Source organism: Salmo trutta, chromosome 28, assembly GCF_901001165.1.
Source record: "Salmo trutta chromosome 28, fSalTru1.1, whole genome shotgun sequence".
NCBI classification, from domain to species: Eukaryota; Metazoa; Chordata; class Actinopteri; order Salmoniformes; family Salmonidae; genus Salmo; species Salmo trutta.
Window position 1 is genome coordinate 40,026,421 of NC_042984.1, and position 16,252 is coordinate 40,042,672.

Genomic DNA, 16,252 nt, shown 5'->3' on the forward strand with positions numbered 1-16,252 from the left:
GGAGAACTGAATGGGAGTAATGACGTTTGCTTCCTGCAGCCGCTCCAACTCATCTTCCACTTTCTTTTTCATGGCATAAGGCACTGTCCTGGGCTTGAAAAAGCGAGGCTCGGCCTGAGGATCCACGAACAGCTTAACTGCAGTGCCCTGCAATGTGCCCAGTTCATCTTTGAAAATCTCTGGGTACTTTTGAATGACATCCTCAGTCACTCGGGTGTGTTTTATCTCACCCCAGCTCAGTTGTATTTTGTTTAGCCAGTCACGCCCTAGTAAACTAGGCCCATTCCCTTTCACCACCAGGAGCCGTGCTCTCGCTTCCTGGCTGTTGTAGGCAATGTCCACCTCTAGAGCCCCCAGCAATGGTATGGTCTCCCCGGTGTACGTACGCAGTCTGATCCCTGCTGGTGTGAGGGCAGAAGCCTGTCTTGATCCCCAGATTTGTTTGTAGGTCTCCTCACTTATGACAGAAGCAGAGGCCCCCGTGTCAACCTCCATCCTCATCTGCTTTCCATCTACCTCCACTGTAGCATAGATAGGCTCTGCGCGCGGCTCACTCACATTAAACATGTTGTAGGAACAATGCTCTTCCTCCTCCTCTGTGCTCTCTAGGTGGTGCGCTGCTGACTGAGGCTTTGGTGCTGTGAACGTGCCCAGCCCAGTCCACCCACCCTCTAGCTTGCTCCTAGGACCCCTGCATTTTTTTGTTAAATGTCCCTTTTTTACTATGTAATTATTTATATATTGTCCACACTATAACAGCCATCATGTCATTATGTTTGGAGGAAAAAGGGGGAGGCTTGCAAGCCGAAGAACACCATCCCAACCGTGAAGCACGGGGGTGGCAGCATCATGTTGTGGGGGTGCTTTGCTGCAGGAGGGACTGGTGCACTACACAAAATAGATGGCATCATGAGGCAGGATAATTATGTTGATATATTGAAGCAACATCTCAAGACATCAGTCAGGAAGTTAAAGCTTGGTCTCAAATGGGTCCTCCAAATGGACAATGACCCCAAGTATACTTCCAAAGTTGTGGCAAAATGGCTTAAGGACAACAAAGTCAAGGTATTGGAGTGGCCATCACAAAGCCCTGACCTCAATCCTATAGAAAATATGTGGGGAGAAGTGAAAAAGCGTGTGCAAGCAAGGAGGCCTACAAACCTGATTCAGTTACACCAGCTCTATCAGGAGGAATGGGCCAAAATTAACCCAACTTATTGTGGGAAGCTTGGGAAAGGCTACCTGAAATGTTTGACCCAAGTTAAACAATTTAAAGGCAATGCTACCAAATACTAATTGGGTGTATGTAAACTTGTGACCCACTGGGAATGTGATGAAAGAAATAAATGCTGAAATAAATCATTCTCTCTACTATAATTCTGAAATTTCACATTCTTTAAATAAAGTGGTGATCCTAACTGACCTAAAACAGGGAATTTTTACCAGGATTAAATGTCAGGAATTGTGAAAAACTCAGTTTTAATGTATTTGGCTAAGGTGTATGTAAACTTCCGATTTCAACTGTACATAGACCCACACCCCTTGTCTTACCAGAGGCTGCTGTTCTACCTGCCGATACAGTGTATAACCCACCAGCTGTATGTTATTCACGCTGTTGTTAATTCACGACTCGGTGAAACATAAGATATTACAGTTTTTAATGTTCTGTTGGTAGTATATAGTTTGTCCAATTTATTATCCAGCGATTGTACGTTGGCGAATAGTACAGATTAGCCACTCGTCGGCGGATCCTCACAAGGCACCCCGTTCTCCTTCCACGATACCTTTTCCGTCTCTTTCTCCTGCGAATGACAGGGATGAGGGCCTGTTCGGGATTCTGGAGTAAATCCCTCTGGTCTGATTCATTAAAGAGAAATTCTTGTCCAGTTCAAGGTGAGTAATCGCTGTTCTGATTTCCAGAAGCTCTTTTGGTCATAAGAGATGGTATCAGCAACATTATGTACAAAATAAGTTACAAACAATGTGAAAAAACATACAAAATAGCACGGTTAGTTAAGAGCCCATAAGAGCTCATAAAACGGCAGCCATACCCTGCCATCTTCTTCAAATAGGGACCACAATGGAAATAAGTCCCCAACTTTGTCGAATTCCGGTCACTTTTAAAAACCTTTGTGTATATACAGTATATGTATATTTTTTTTAACTGATAAATACAATTAATCATTCATCAATTTCAGCAGCCAATTGATGAATGGAAAGAGACATCTGTTACAAAACAACAAAAAGTGTAATGACATTCAGAGATTGTCAAGCCAAGCCTTCTATACTGGGTAATCCTACAAGGTAGGGAGGGATGGATTTTCTGTTTGTCGAGGTTGACAGTCTATTTATTATGGTGTTGAAAACACAAACAATGATATTGAAGTGCCCAAAGTCTCTATGCTTTTTTATTGATTGTGTGTTGCATTGGCTCAGAAACCTGTTGGCGGAAAATTTGTTGCATATATTTTATATAATTATAAGTATGGCATCAAAAGGTTTAAAATCAGATTTACCCCTAACTGATCATTGTCTGCAGCCGGCTCTGATTGTAGTGTAATGAAACAGGCAGGGAGAGGGAGCTCATCTGTGGTGGTCTGCAAACCCCCAACCTTTTGGCCCATAGTCCTGTGTGGCATCGACTGTGCCACAAAAGCATGCTGCAGTGGCAAAGTCGATATCCATGTTTATAAACACAGCTACGGTTATTGTTATTTGAGGTTAATTATATGAGGAGGGAAGGGTGTTACATTTATTTTACAAGAAGCAGTTCATGTGAAAATATTTTTTACATGGGGGGGTGTATTTTTGGGAGGGGGGTGCACTATCTGTATAATCATCAACTTGATTAAGTAAAATATGAGATATTCTGTCAATCGTTGTTGGTTTATCTAGCAAGTTTTGACTTTTGATTTGACTGCCGTTACATGATTCGACAACGCTATAACCTACTCGGCGTAAACTCTGTCAAGATAACCTACTGCTGAAATGCGCTGAATTAATTGATGCACATGATAATGCTTGGAATTTATGAACGGCCTGTTTCGCAATTCACATTATCATCATTGGCGATCAAAGTTACTCAATCATTACTAAATATCAGTTTAATTTGCTGTGAAATCTTCACATCGTGGCGCAGCGACAGTCTTATTTTCAGTGGTGTAAAAAGTACCCAATTATCATACTGGAGTAAAAGTAAAGATACCTTAATAGACAATGACTCAAGTAAAAGTGAAAGTCACCCAGTAAAACACTACTTGTGTAAAAGTCTTTAAAGTATTTGTTTTTAAATATACTTACTCCAATTTGCATACCGCACTTACAGATCCACAGATGATGCAATCTCTATTGCACTCCACACTGCCCTTTCCCACCTGGACAAAAGGAACCTCTATGTGAGAATGCTATTCATTGACTACAGCTCAGCATTCAACACCACAGTGCCCTCAAAGCTCATCACTAAGTTATTGACCCTGGGACTAAACTGTAGTGGAGCAGGTTGAGAGCTTCAAGTTCCTGGGTGTCCACATCACCAACAAACTAACATGGTCCAAGCACACCAAGACGGTCGTGAAGAGGGCACAACAAAACATATTCCCCCTCAGGAGACTGAAAAGATTTGGCATGGGTCCTCAGATCCTCAAAAGGTTCTACAGCTGCAACATCGAGAGCATCCTGACTGGTTGCATCACTGCCTGGTATTGCAACTGCTCGGCCTCCGAACGCAAGGCACTACAGAGGGTAGTGCGTACGGCCCAGTACATCACTGGGGCCAAGCTTCCTGCCATCCAGGACCTCTATACCAGGCGGTGTCAGAGGAAGGCCCCAAAAAATTGTGAAAGACTCCAGCCACCCTAGTCATAGACTGTTCTCTCTGCTACCGCACGGCAAGCGGTACCGGAGTGCCAAGTCTACGTCCAAGAGGCTTCTAAACAGCTTCTACCCCCAAGCCATAAGACTCCTGAATATCTAATCAAATGGCTACCGAGACTATTTGCATTGCCCCCCTCTTTTACGCCACTGCTACTCTCTGTTATTATCTATGCATAGTCACTTCAATAATAATAATACCCTACCTACATGTACATATTACCTCGACTAACCGGTGCCCCTGCACATTGACTCTGTACCAGTACCCCCCCTGTATATAGTCTCGCTATTGTTATTTTACTGCTGCTCTTTACTTACTTGTTACTTTTATTTCTTATTCTTATCTGTATTTGAAACTGCATTGTTGGTTAGGGGCTCGTAAGTAAGCATTTCACTGTAAGGTGAATACAACACCTGTTGCATTCGGCGCATGTGACTAATACAATTTGATTTGGAGTATCAAAATTAAATGTAACTGCTAAAATATCAAAAGTAAAAGTATAAATCACTTCACAACCCTTATATTAATCAAACCAGACAGCACAATGTATTTTTTTAATTTACGGATAGCCAGGGACATAATTTACAAACTAAGCATTTGAGTTTAGTGAGTCCGCCAGATCAGAGGCAGTAGAGATGGCCAGGGATATTCTCTTGTTAAGCGTGTGAATTGGACCATTTCCCTGTCCTGCTAAGCATTCAAAATGTAGAGTACTTTGGGTGTCAGGGAAATTGCATGGAGTAAAAAGTACATTATTTTCTTTAGGAATGTAGTGAAGTAAAAGTTGTCAAAAATATAAATAGTAAAGTACAGATACTAAACAAGTAGCACTTTAATTTTACTTAAGTACTTTACAACAGGATGAAAGAAACCGCACACTGCTCTTGATAGTATCACTGGTATTTAATAAGCTTACGTATCGGCCCAACGGCCTTCGTCAGAGCTTTTGTGAATTTTCGAAAACAGCACCTCTATGTAGACCTAGCCCCACCCACATCCGTTCCACATATGGAAAGGAGTTGGAGGCTAAGGAAAAATAAAAAAGTGCTACCAAACATAACAATATGCATTTCACAAATATTACAAGTGTATAGACAAGACGCACCAAACACGTCCATAAAATCACAACGAGGACATAGCAAGTTTTCATTAATCATTGGGTACATCATACGAAAAAAACTAAGTAATCTTAAATAGGAACATTTTTTAAATTCACAACATAACATACATAGGCATTTCATCATTAAGTCCTTTAGGAAATAATGTCTGGAGGGTGAAAATCCAAAAACATTCTCTTTTGCTCAGAGTATTATTAATATCACCTCCCCTGTCTGATATCTTGACTTTCTCTATGCCACAAAATCTAAAGGTAGAAATGTCATGCTTTAGGTCATTAAAATGTACTGCGACTGGATAATCCCTGTCGTTTCTCCTGATTGAACTTTAGTGTTCACTAATTCTCTGTTTGAGAGAGCGGGAGGTTTTACCGACATAGCACAGCCCACATGGACATTTAATAATGTAAATAACATGGGTGGTGGTACACGTAATGATATCATTTATTTGAAACCGTTTACCTGTGTGGGGGTGGCAGAAATATTCACACTTCATCATATTGTTGCACTGTGCGCATCCTCTGCATTTATAGCTACCATTTGGTAGAGGGCGTAAAAGAGCCTGGCTGATTTTCTTTCGTGGCTGGCAGTTGGCATGAACCAGTTTATCGCGTAAATTGCGACCTCTCCTATATACAATGAGTGGTGGATTCTTAAATTCAGCCGGCAAAGCTGGGTCCGATGATAAAATATGCCCGTGTTTCTTAACCACACCTCCCACTTTTCGCGAATTCAAAGTATATGTGGTTGTGAACATAACGGAGTGTTCTTTTGCTTTAGCGGGTCTTTTTTGTAACAATTCATCTCGTGTTTTACCCAATGCCAAATGAAGAGCTTCATCCACACATTGTGGCGAATAGCCTCTTCTTAGAAACCTAATGCGCATCTCCGCTGCTTTTTCTAGATAATCATCATTGGAGTAGCATATACGGCGCAGTCTGAAAAACTGGCTTCTAGGAAGTCCTCTTTTTAATGGCTCAGGATGGAAGCTGTCCCCCTGTAATAGAGTATTTCTGTCTGTTTCTTTTCGATACAGAGTTGTAAACAGGGTTCCATTTGATTTCTCAATCCACATATCGAGGTAATGAACGCGTTGAGTGTCACTTTCAATAGTAAATTTGAGATTGGGATCCATGTCATTGAGTAGTGCCATAAAATCTGACAGCTCTTGTTCAGTTAAGTACTTTACACCACTGCTTATTTTGGGAGAACCAGGGCAGTGACAATATCTTGGTTTTAAACGTTTTAAATTGGCGCTTCTGATTGTGGTATTTCCCAGGATTCTCGGGATAAATATGAATTGTTCCTGGTATTGAAACTTGGTAGAATTTCAGGAAAATATGAATCCCTAATGAACACTACCTACTTGACCCAGTTTGAGGGCAAAGCGCTTGGCTTGGACAAAGCCATCCTGCACAGCATCAACTGCTGTGGTATGGAAACACTACTTCAAAACTCTGTCCTATAACAGCTTGTATAGTCATGTTGAAGATCAGGGTTTTGATACAGTCTGTTATACAGTGAGCATAAAATACAATATGGTTTAAGTTTCAGTGTGCCACACACTGCAAGCAGCAGTAATTAATGGCCGCTTTGCGTTTTCCAGGACATGAACCCTTGCCTGGTCTTGTGGAAGGGGGGCTCGGTGCTGGCCTGCCTGGACACCACCCAGGAGATGTGGATCCACCAGAGTGTGCCAACGCTTTGGGGTGCGCATGCTCAGGGAGAGGGCCGCGTCCGTCTGGTGAACCTCAGAGAATAGAACCAACCGGAACAGAGGGAGAAGCCAGTTACCTTGATGACAGAACACTGGCAAAGGTAACACTCATTGAGAAAGACATTGCCAGACACACAAGATAATGCAAATGCTTAACCTGGGCGATGACCCTCGTAGGCTTCAAACATCTCTCCCTTGGTACTTTATATTGAGTACTCTTAATAGACGTGTACAGCATGTGTGTCTTTTGGACAGTTTAACGTAGTGATGGATTAAATCTGTAATTTTGTTCCGAGTTTCTATTTTAGTATTTGTGTGGATGTTGATTTTAAATTAAAGCTATATTTATTTCTGAAAAATAGGATTTTTACCGTTTTCACTTATTTTTACAGAGCATATGTAGGTGCCAATACATTTTTAGATACGAGGCATATTTAACTTGGTAAAATGATCAACTGTGGTACCTTTCCTATAGTGCAATTAGCTAAGACGTTGTCAAGCTGGTGGTCAAGTGTGTTTGCGAGGCAGCGGATCCGAGATTGAGTACCGGTAAGGACTTGGGAAGGAAGCTAAACTGTGAACCTATATTTATCATGCCCCTAGTAAATTACATTTCAACACATTGCTCTCAACATTCTTACAAAGTACAGAGGTATACAGCACAGGACTTTATTTAACAGTGGGATACAAAAAATATTACAGCTTCGGAGAGGGATGTGATATGATTCACAATGGGACAAGAAGAGGGGTCTGAAACAGGAAGCTGCCGTATCGGCCGCCCTGGCCCCTACGTGTAGGAATTCCCAGAGCAGCGTCAGGAGTCTGTGGTGAGCAGAGGCAGCTGTAGAGGATGGGGGCTGGCACACATGCACTTCATTGCAGCCTAAATGAGGCTACATGTCTGCAGCCGGTGTGCCACAACCCACGCCTACACAAAAATGTGTAGGCGTTTACCTATGGAGAGGAACAGGGAACACGAAACAATGTAGTTATGTTCTACACTACCACATATTCACAGTAATATATTACTTAATACATTACCAGCTACAATAGTTATTTACAACGTCTACACTGTATTTCTAATCAATTTGATGCTATTGTAAAATGGACAAAAAGTGCTTTTCTTTCAAAAACCAAAAGGACATTTCTAAGTGACCCCAAACTTTTAAAATCGGTAGTGTACATGTAGGTAGAGGTAAAGTGACTATGAATAGATAATAAACAGAGTAGCTGCAGCGTAAAAAAGGGGTCTGGGTAGCCCTTTGATTAGCTGTTCAAGAGTCTTATGGCTTAAAAGACATTCTCTTGAAAAATAAAAAAGCAGCACTAGTACTGTTTGTCCATTTTGAGACGCTTCCTCAAAATAGGCAGAATTCATCTAAGATGCATTATAAACTCAGGACCCTGTCTTTCAAAGATAATTTGTAAAAATCCAAATAACTTCACAGATCTTCATTGTAAAGGGTTTAAACAAGGTGTCCCATGCTTGTTCAATGAACCATAATTAATGAACACGCACCTGTGGAACGGTCGTTAAGACACTAACAGCTTACAGACGGTAGGCAATTAAGGTCACAGTTATGAAAACTTAGGACACTAAAGAGAGGCTTGTCTACTGACTCTGAAAAACACCAAAAGAAAGATGCCCGGGGTCCCTGCTCATCTGCGTGAACGTGCCTTAGGCATGCTGCAAGGAGGCCTGAGGACTGCAGATGTGGCCAGGGCAATAAATTGCCATGTCCGTACTGTGAGACGCCTAAGACAGAGCTACAGGGAGACCGGACGGACAGCTGATCGTCCTCGTAGTGGCACACATGTAACATCTGCACAGGATCGGTACATCTGAAAATCACCTGCGGGACAGGTACAGGATGGCAACAACAACAACAACTGCCCGAGTTAAACCAGGAACACACACACCCTCCATCAGTGCTCAGACTGTCCGCAATAGGCTGAGAGAGGCTGGACTGAGGGCTTGTAGTCCTGTTATAAGGCAGGTCTTCACCAGACATGTAATCTCCATAGACAAACATTGGCAGTAGAATGGGCTTACTGAAGAGCTGAGTTACTTTCAACGTGGCACCGTCATAGGATGCCACCTTTCCAACAAGTGTGTTTGTCAAATTTCTGCCCTGCTAGAGCTGCCCCGGTCAACTGTTATTGTGAAGTGGAATCGTCTAGGATCAACAACGGCTCAGCCGTGAAGTGGTAGGCCACACAAGCTCACAGAAATGGGACCGCCGAGTGCTGAAGCACATAAAAATTGCCTGTCCTCGGTTGCAACAAAAGTACTAAGTGGAGGGGGAGCAAGGCCATTTGGGATCTTGAATACAAGACATGCGTCTGTGTATTGCACGAGATTTTCCCAACTCAGGAGCTCATGCTTTCTGAGGATGTAACAGTGATGATGGCTATTGGGCTTCCTATCAAGCACTTGAGAGTCTGTTTGTGGACAGACTGAATGGGTTTTAATGTTGTACAACAAGCCTGGGCCCAACTAGACAAGCAGTATGTTAAGTGGGGGAGTGTCATAGATTTCAAGTACAGTTTTGCTACCTCTGTAGTCAAACAATTGTGTGAATCGGAAATTAGCTATGTTGACTTGGTTATTTTTGTTACCTTTTTCACCTTTTTAAAAAGAGGTCAGAATCAACTATGATGCCAATGTACTTAAAATCAGATACCACCTGGAGCTTCTCCCCTCACATATAGACATCTGGCTCAGTGGCATCAGTTGCCCTCTGGAGAACATGCAGACAGTTTTTTTCACATTTAGATGCAAACATGAGACAGTGAGCCACTTTGTAACATGGACCATTAGATTGAGCTCTTGTGCAGCTTGTTTGCTCATTGCATGCACATATATCACTGTATATTCTGCATACATTTGAACTTCAGACCCAGTACAGACAGACTCTGGAGCAGTGGAAACGCCTTCTCTGGAGTGATGAATCACGCTTCACCATCTGGCAGTTCAACGGACTAATCTGGGTTTGGCGGATGCCAGAATGCTACCTGTCCCAATGCATAGTGGAGGAATAATGGTCTGGGACTGTTTGGGTCATGGGTCGGGCTAGGCCCCTTAGTTCCAGTGAAGTGAAATCTTAATGCTACAGCATACAATGACATTGCAGACGGTTGTGTGCTTCCAACTTTGTGGCAACAGTTTGGGGGAAGGCCATTTCCTGTTTCAGCAAGACAATGCCCATGTCACAAAGCGAGGCCAATACAGAATTGTCGAGATCGGTGTGGAAGAACTTGACTGGCCTGCACAGAGCTCTGACCTCAACTCCATTGAACACCTTTGGGATGAATTGGAACGCCGACTGTGAGCTAGGCCTAATCGCCCAACCTCACTAATGCTCGTGGCTGAAAGTCCCTGCAGCAACGTTCCAACATCTAGTGGAAAGCCTTCCCAGAAGAGTGGAGGCTGTTTTAGCAGCAGGGGGGGGGGGGACCAACTCCATATATGAATGCCCATGATTTTGGAATGAGATGTTTGACAAGCAGGTGTCCACATACTTTTGGTCATTCATTTTGAGGTTTTTGCGTAGGGAATCTTAGTCACGCAATTTTACATAAAACAAAGATGTTTGGGGCAGTGTTTCTCAATCAAAAATGTGCATGAAAACGAGTCGTCTCTTGTTGAATGACAACAAAAGACTTGACCAATCACCGCCGAAGGGGCGTTGCCTCAAAAACTGTGCCCCCGAACAGTAGAAAAAACCCTTACCGGAGTCCCAAATGAACAAAAACGTCACAAATGGCATCATAAGACAGTGCATTCAGAAAGTATTCAGACCCCTTTACTTTTTCCACATTTTGTTACATTACAGCCTTATTCTAAAATGAATTCAACTTTTTGTTCCTCATCAATCAACACAATACCCCATAATGATAAAGCAAAAACAGGTTATACATTTTTGCAGATTTATAAAAAAAAAACTATAACAGAAATATTACATTTACATAAATATTCAGACCCTTTACTCACTACTTTGTTCAAGCACCTTTGGCAGCGATTACAGCCTCGTTTCGTCTTGGGTAGGACTCTACAAGCTTGGCACACCTGTATTTGGGGAGTTTTTCCCCATTCTTCTCTGCAGATCCTCTCAAGCTCTGTGAGTTGGATGGGGAGTGTCGCTGCACATATATTTTCATGTCTCCCCAGAGATCTTCGATCAGATTCAAGTCTGGGCTCTGGCTGGGCCACTCACTGACATTCAGAGATTTGTCCCGACGCCACTCCTGCGTGGTCTAGGCTGTGTGCTTAGGGTCGTTGTCCTGTCGGAAGGTGAACCTTAGCCCCAGTCTGAGGACTTGAGTGCTCTGGAGCAGGTTTTCATCAAGGATTTCTCTGTACTTTGCCCCATTCATCTTTGCCTTGATCCTGACTAGTCTCCCAGTCACTGCGGCTGAAAACCATCCCCACAGCAAGATGCTGCCACCACCATGCTTCACCGTCGGGATAGTGCCAGGTTTCTTCAGACGTGACGCTTGGCATTCAGGCCAAAAGAGTTCAATCTTGGTTTCATCAGACCAGAGAATCTTGTTTCTCAAAGTCTAAGTCTTTAGGTGCCTTTTGGCAAATTCAAAGCGGGCTGTCATGTGCCTTTAACTGAGTGGCTTCTGTCTGGCCACTCTACCATAAAGGTCTGATTGGTAGAGTGCTGCAGAGATGGTTGTCCTTCTGGAAGGTTCTCCCATCTCCACAGAGAAACTCTGGTGCTCTGTCATAGTGTCCATCGGGTTCTTGGTCACCTCTCTGACCAAGGCCCTTCTCCCCCGATTGTTCAGTTTGGCCGGGCGGCCAGCTCTAGGAAGAGTCTTGGTGGTTCCAAAGATCTTCCATTTAGGAATGATGGAGGCCAGTGTTCTTGGGGACCTTTAATGCTGCAGAAATGTTTTGGCACCTTTCCCCAGATCTTTGCCTCGACACAATCCTGTCTCGGAGCTCTACAGACAATTCCTTTGACCTCATGGCTTGGTTTTTGCTCTGACATGCACTGTCAACTGTGGGACCATATATAGGCAGGTGTGTGCCTTTCCAAATATATGTCTAATCAATTGAATTTACCACAGGTGGACTCCAATCAAGGTGTAGAAACATCTCAAGGATGATCAATGGAAACAGGATGCACCTGAGGCCAATTTTGAGTCTCATAACAAAGGGTCTGAATACTTATGTAAAGGTATTTCTGTTTTTATTTTTAATAAATTAGCAAAAATGTCTAAACCTGTTTTCGCTGTCATTATGGGCTATTGTGTTTAGATCGATGAGGAACATTTTATATTTAATCCATTTTAGAATAAGGCTGTAACGTAACAAAACGTAGAGAAAGTCAAGGGGTCTGAATACTTTCAAAATGCACAAACTCTTCCGACTGGGAAGCATGCAGACACCTTTATGATAACTTTGGCCTGTATCACCACATCTCCCTCACCTTCCTCATCCTCCTCCCCCCATGGGAGGGGCGCTGGGCCCCCCACCGTGGTTTATCCTCCCCATCCGCCTCCGGCCACCAGGGGGTCCAGGGGGACTGGTGGAAGAGAGAAGACAGCCATGGGAATGTTAGAACACCGGAACACTTGTCCACTGTCATAATGAAGTCAGTCAACCCTTATTCTGCATCAACATGACAATCTTAAAAGTTGCACTATGGAGAAATCGCTCCACCATTTCCTGGTTGCTAGAACTCTAATAGTGCGCCTAATTTCAGTGCAAGTGACAAAATAAGCTACTATAGTGTAGAGAATCATTGTACCATCTAAACTGCTGTGAAGTACAGTACCAGTCAAATGTTGACACACCTACTGATTCAAGGGTTTTTCTTTATTTTGACTAATTTCTACATTGTAGAATAATAGTGAAGACATCAAAACTATGAAATATATTTGGAATCATGTAGTAACCAAAAGAAAGTGTAAAACAAATAAATTATATTACATGAGATTTTTCAAAGTAGCCACCCTTTGCCTTGATGACAGCTTTGCACACTCTTGGCATTCCCTCAACCAGCTTCATGAGGTAGTCACCTGGAATGCATTTCAATTAATAGGTGTGCCTTGTTAAAAGTTAATTGGTGAAATTTCCTTCCTAATGCATTTGAGCCAATCTGTTGTGTTTTGACAAGGTAGGGATGGTATACAGAAGATAGCCCTATTTGGTAAAAGACCAAGTCCATATTATGGCAAGAACAGCTCAAATAAGCAAAGAGACATGACAGACCATCATTACTTTAAGACATGAAGGCCAGTCAGTCCGGAAAATGTCAAGAACTTTGAATGTTTCTTCAAGTGCAGTCGCAAAAACCATCAAGCACTATGATGAAACTGGCTCTCATGAGGACCGCCACAGGAAAGGAAGACCCGGAGTTACCTCTGCTGCAGAGGATAAGTTCATTAGAGCTACCAACCTCAGCAATTACAGCCCAAATAAATGCTTTATGGAGTTCAAGTAACAGACATCAACTGTTCAGTTGAGACTGCATGAATCAGGCCTTCATGGTGGAATTGCTGCAAAGAAACCTCTACTAAAGGACACCAATAAGAAGAGACTTGCTTGGGCCAAGAAACACGAACAATGGACATTACACCGGTGGAAATCTGTCCTTTGGTCTGATGAGTCCAAATGTGAGATTTTTGTTTCCAATCGCCGTGTCTTTGTGAGACGCAGAGTAGGTGAATGCATGATCTCCGCATGAGTGGTTCCCACCCTTAAGCATGGAGGTGTGATGGTGTGCCGGTGCTTTGCTGGTGACACTGATTTATTTAGAATTCAAGGCACACTTAACCAGCATGGCTATCACAGCATTCTGCAGCGATACGCCCAGCCCTTCTGGATTGCGCTTAGTGGGACTATCATTTGTTTTTCAACAGGACAATGACCCAAAACACACCTCCAGGCTGTGTAAGGGCTATTTGACCAAGAAGGAGAGTGATGGAGTGCACAATCACCCAACCTCAATCCAATTGAGATGGTTTGGGATGAGTTGGACCGCAGAGTGAAGGAAAAGCAGCCAACAAGTGCTCAGCATGTGGGAATGAACTCCTTCAAGACTGTTGGAAAAGCATTCCTCATGAAGCTGGTTGAGAGAATGCCAAGAGTGTGCAAAGCTGCCATCAAGGCAAAGGGTGGCTACTTTGAAAAATATATTTTGTTTAAGCCTTTTTTGGTTACTACATGACTCTGTGTTATTTCATAGTTTGTCTTCACTATTATTCTACAATGTAAAAAAAATAGTAAAAATAAAGAAAAACCCTTGAATGAGTACGTGTCCAAACTTTTGACAGGTACTGTATATATTCCATAACCAAATATATTGTTGTTTCAGCTGTTTGAAGATAGTGTACAAAATGGAAAGTAAAATATGAAGAACAAAAATAACTTACAAACGGGAAGCATAGAAATAGCGCACATAGAACATATCTACTGCTTCTTAGAAGCTTTCAAGTAAAATGATAGATCTATAACCTACATTTCTATGTAAATTTGGTCAGGTCACCCAAAAAGTTACATATTGCCACTAATTATTTCTAAAGTCATTCATCTTAACCATTACAAAGCCCTAGTCTTGCACTAGAAGTGTTTTGAGATTGCCACGTCAGCCTGACATGATGGGAAGTAGACTAACTCTCTGTTTGGACCTTAGGGACTTACCCTCTGCCATCACTGTAGCCTGCAGAGGATGAGCCAGAGTTACCCCTCTTTGTCAGATCTGGCTGGACCAGGGATTGGAAACTGAGAAAAAAAAATCAAAGCAGATGATTATCTCTGTATACAAGGCCTATAATTGACTTTCTAAATGATCATCTTCACAGCCACATGCACTGCTAGTGCCATGCGAATGCACAGATGCCTCTGTGTTGACTGCTGACTTACAACAAGCCAATGAACTCCACAGCACCCCAGAAGAGATCAGTGAGGAACGACATTCGCCATGGAGACTGACTTCTGTTGTCCAGGACCTGACCTGATAAGAGAGGAAAACTTGTTAGTGATTATATCCAAACTATAACACCTGGAACTAGCCTCTTGGTCCATCAGCCAGTGTGACTAGCATTGGCAGGTGCTAATTTCAGGCCCAGCATTAAACAACTCAGAGGCTATATATATTTCACCAACATTACATGCCTACAAATCAATAGCGAAGACTGGAGAGACACACACAGAAGAAGCCTAACTAGATAGCTATATAGCCAGGCCTTATTTTGCTGCTGTCTATCGTAACTGTTTGTTGTCGTAGCTAATGTTAGCTACTTAGCTAGCATCATTTCGCATTTCTAGCGAAAGGTGAAGACATAGTGAGCTCGCAGAGATGAATTACTACGATGTGTATGTTAATTAGCGACTTTAATGAAACAATAGACACATACATTACAACAATATTAATAAACCACTAACCATTCGCCACGTACACCATTTTTGCAGCTCCCAACTACTGTTGTTCGCTGCTAAATTTCCGCATCCGGTGTATACGTCACTTCGTAAAATGAACCCTCCCAAGGGCCCCGCCCACCTGATTAGGCAGGCCTATTCTTCTTCTGCGGTGTATATTTTGTGTCAGACTATGATACCTTCTATCACTCACGTTTGAAGTTGCTTTCTCACTTTGCAGCACTGTCTGTAATTCACTTTTGAGCACCTAGCTAGCAGACACTTGCATTGTCTTGCTAAATTAATACTGTGTTGTTACACAACGAGCTACAAGTCACCTACTTACAGGTGATATATTTGCATTTGTACAAAAGGTTGTAGATGTTATGCTTTTTAAAACAACGTCAGCAAAGGCTTTTGTGTTGTAATTTGAAAAGGGTTGGATGTTTCTCACATTCCCATACCCATAGGTGAAGTATCCTATTAATTTATTGAAAGCAATCTATGCCCACCAGATGGCAGTCCATACCTATTCTTATGATTTATTTTACTGTCAATGTCTGCCCTATGCTACCCACTGCAATGTAAAGTGGCTACTTAGTGACTTTGAAAAATGTCTCTTCTGCAGATAGACAGCCATCATATAAATCCATGTTTTACTATCGTCTCATTATTACCTTTCTGATGAACTTTGGTGCCTTTTCAAGAGATTCACATTATTACACACTTTTTCATTCTCTTCCTCCTCTCACACAAAACACAGACCACACCATATCCATGAATGTCTTCTTATTTCTACAAACAGACACCATCATTGTGCTCGGCTGATTGCACAATACTGTTTGGGACTCATTTGTAGAAAAAGGAAGCGAGTGATTCAGAGAGGGGCGAAGAAAGCGATAGAACCACAAACTTCCATTTGGGCATCAGCGGGGTAGAAAACACTGTGTTTTGTCCTGCTATGATGAGCCCCCATGAAACACATTCGGGCCAGTGTAGTTGCTGACTGGTGAATTCACCAGCATGTGGGTGTCGTGTGAGGTCATCACAGAGCACTGGGTGTCAGAGACAATGGAGGAGCAAAGTGTGGGGGAAGCCAGTGGCGCTCTTCTCTGTCCTGGTAATGTTGTACGTGGGCAGGGGGGACAGTCAAGGGGACACAGTTGCTGGGT

General features: G+C 42.6%; 1 protein-coding gene across 1 annotated transcript; it reads right to left on the reverse strand.

Moving 5' to 3' along the window:
• Window positions 1–7,356: 7,356 nt before the first annotated feature.
• selenok (selenoprotein K) lies at window positions 7,357–15,205 on the reverse strand. Its single transcript, XM_029720042.1, has 5 exons — window positions 15,108–15,205; window positions 14,586–14,676; window positions 14,364–14,444; window positions 12,148–12,243; window positions 7,357–7,657 (listed from the first exon to the last, which is right to left on the reverse strand). The coding sequence occupies exons 1-5, from the start codon at window positions 15,124–15,126 to the stop codon at window positions 7,654–7,656; spliced, it is 291 nt and encodes a 96-aa protein (XP_029575902.1). The 5' UTR covers window positions 15,127–15,205; the 3' UTR covers window positions 7,357–7,653.
• Window positions 15,206–16,252: the final 1,047 nt, after the last annotated feature.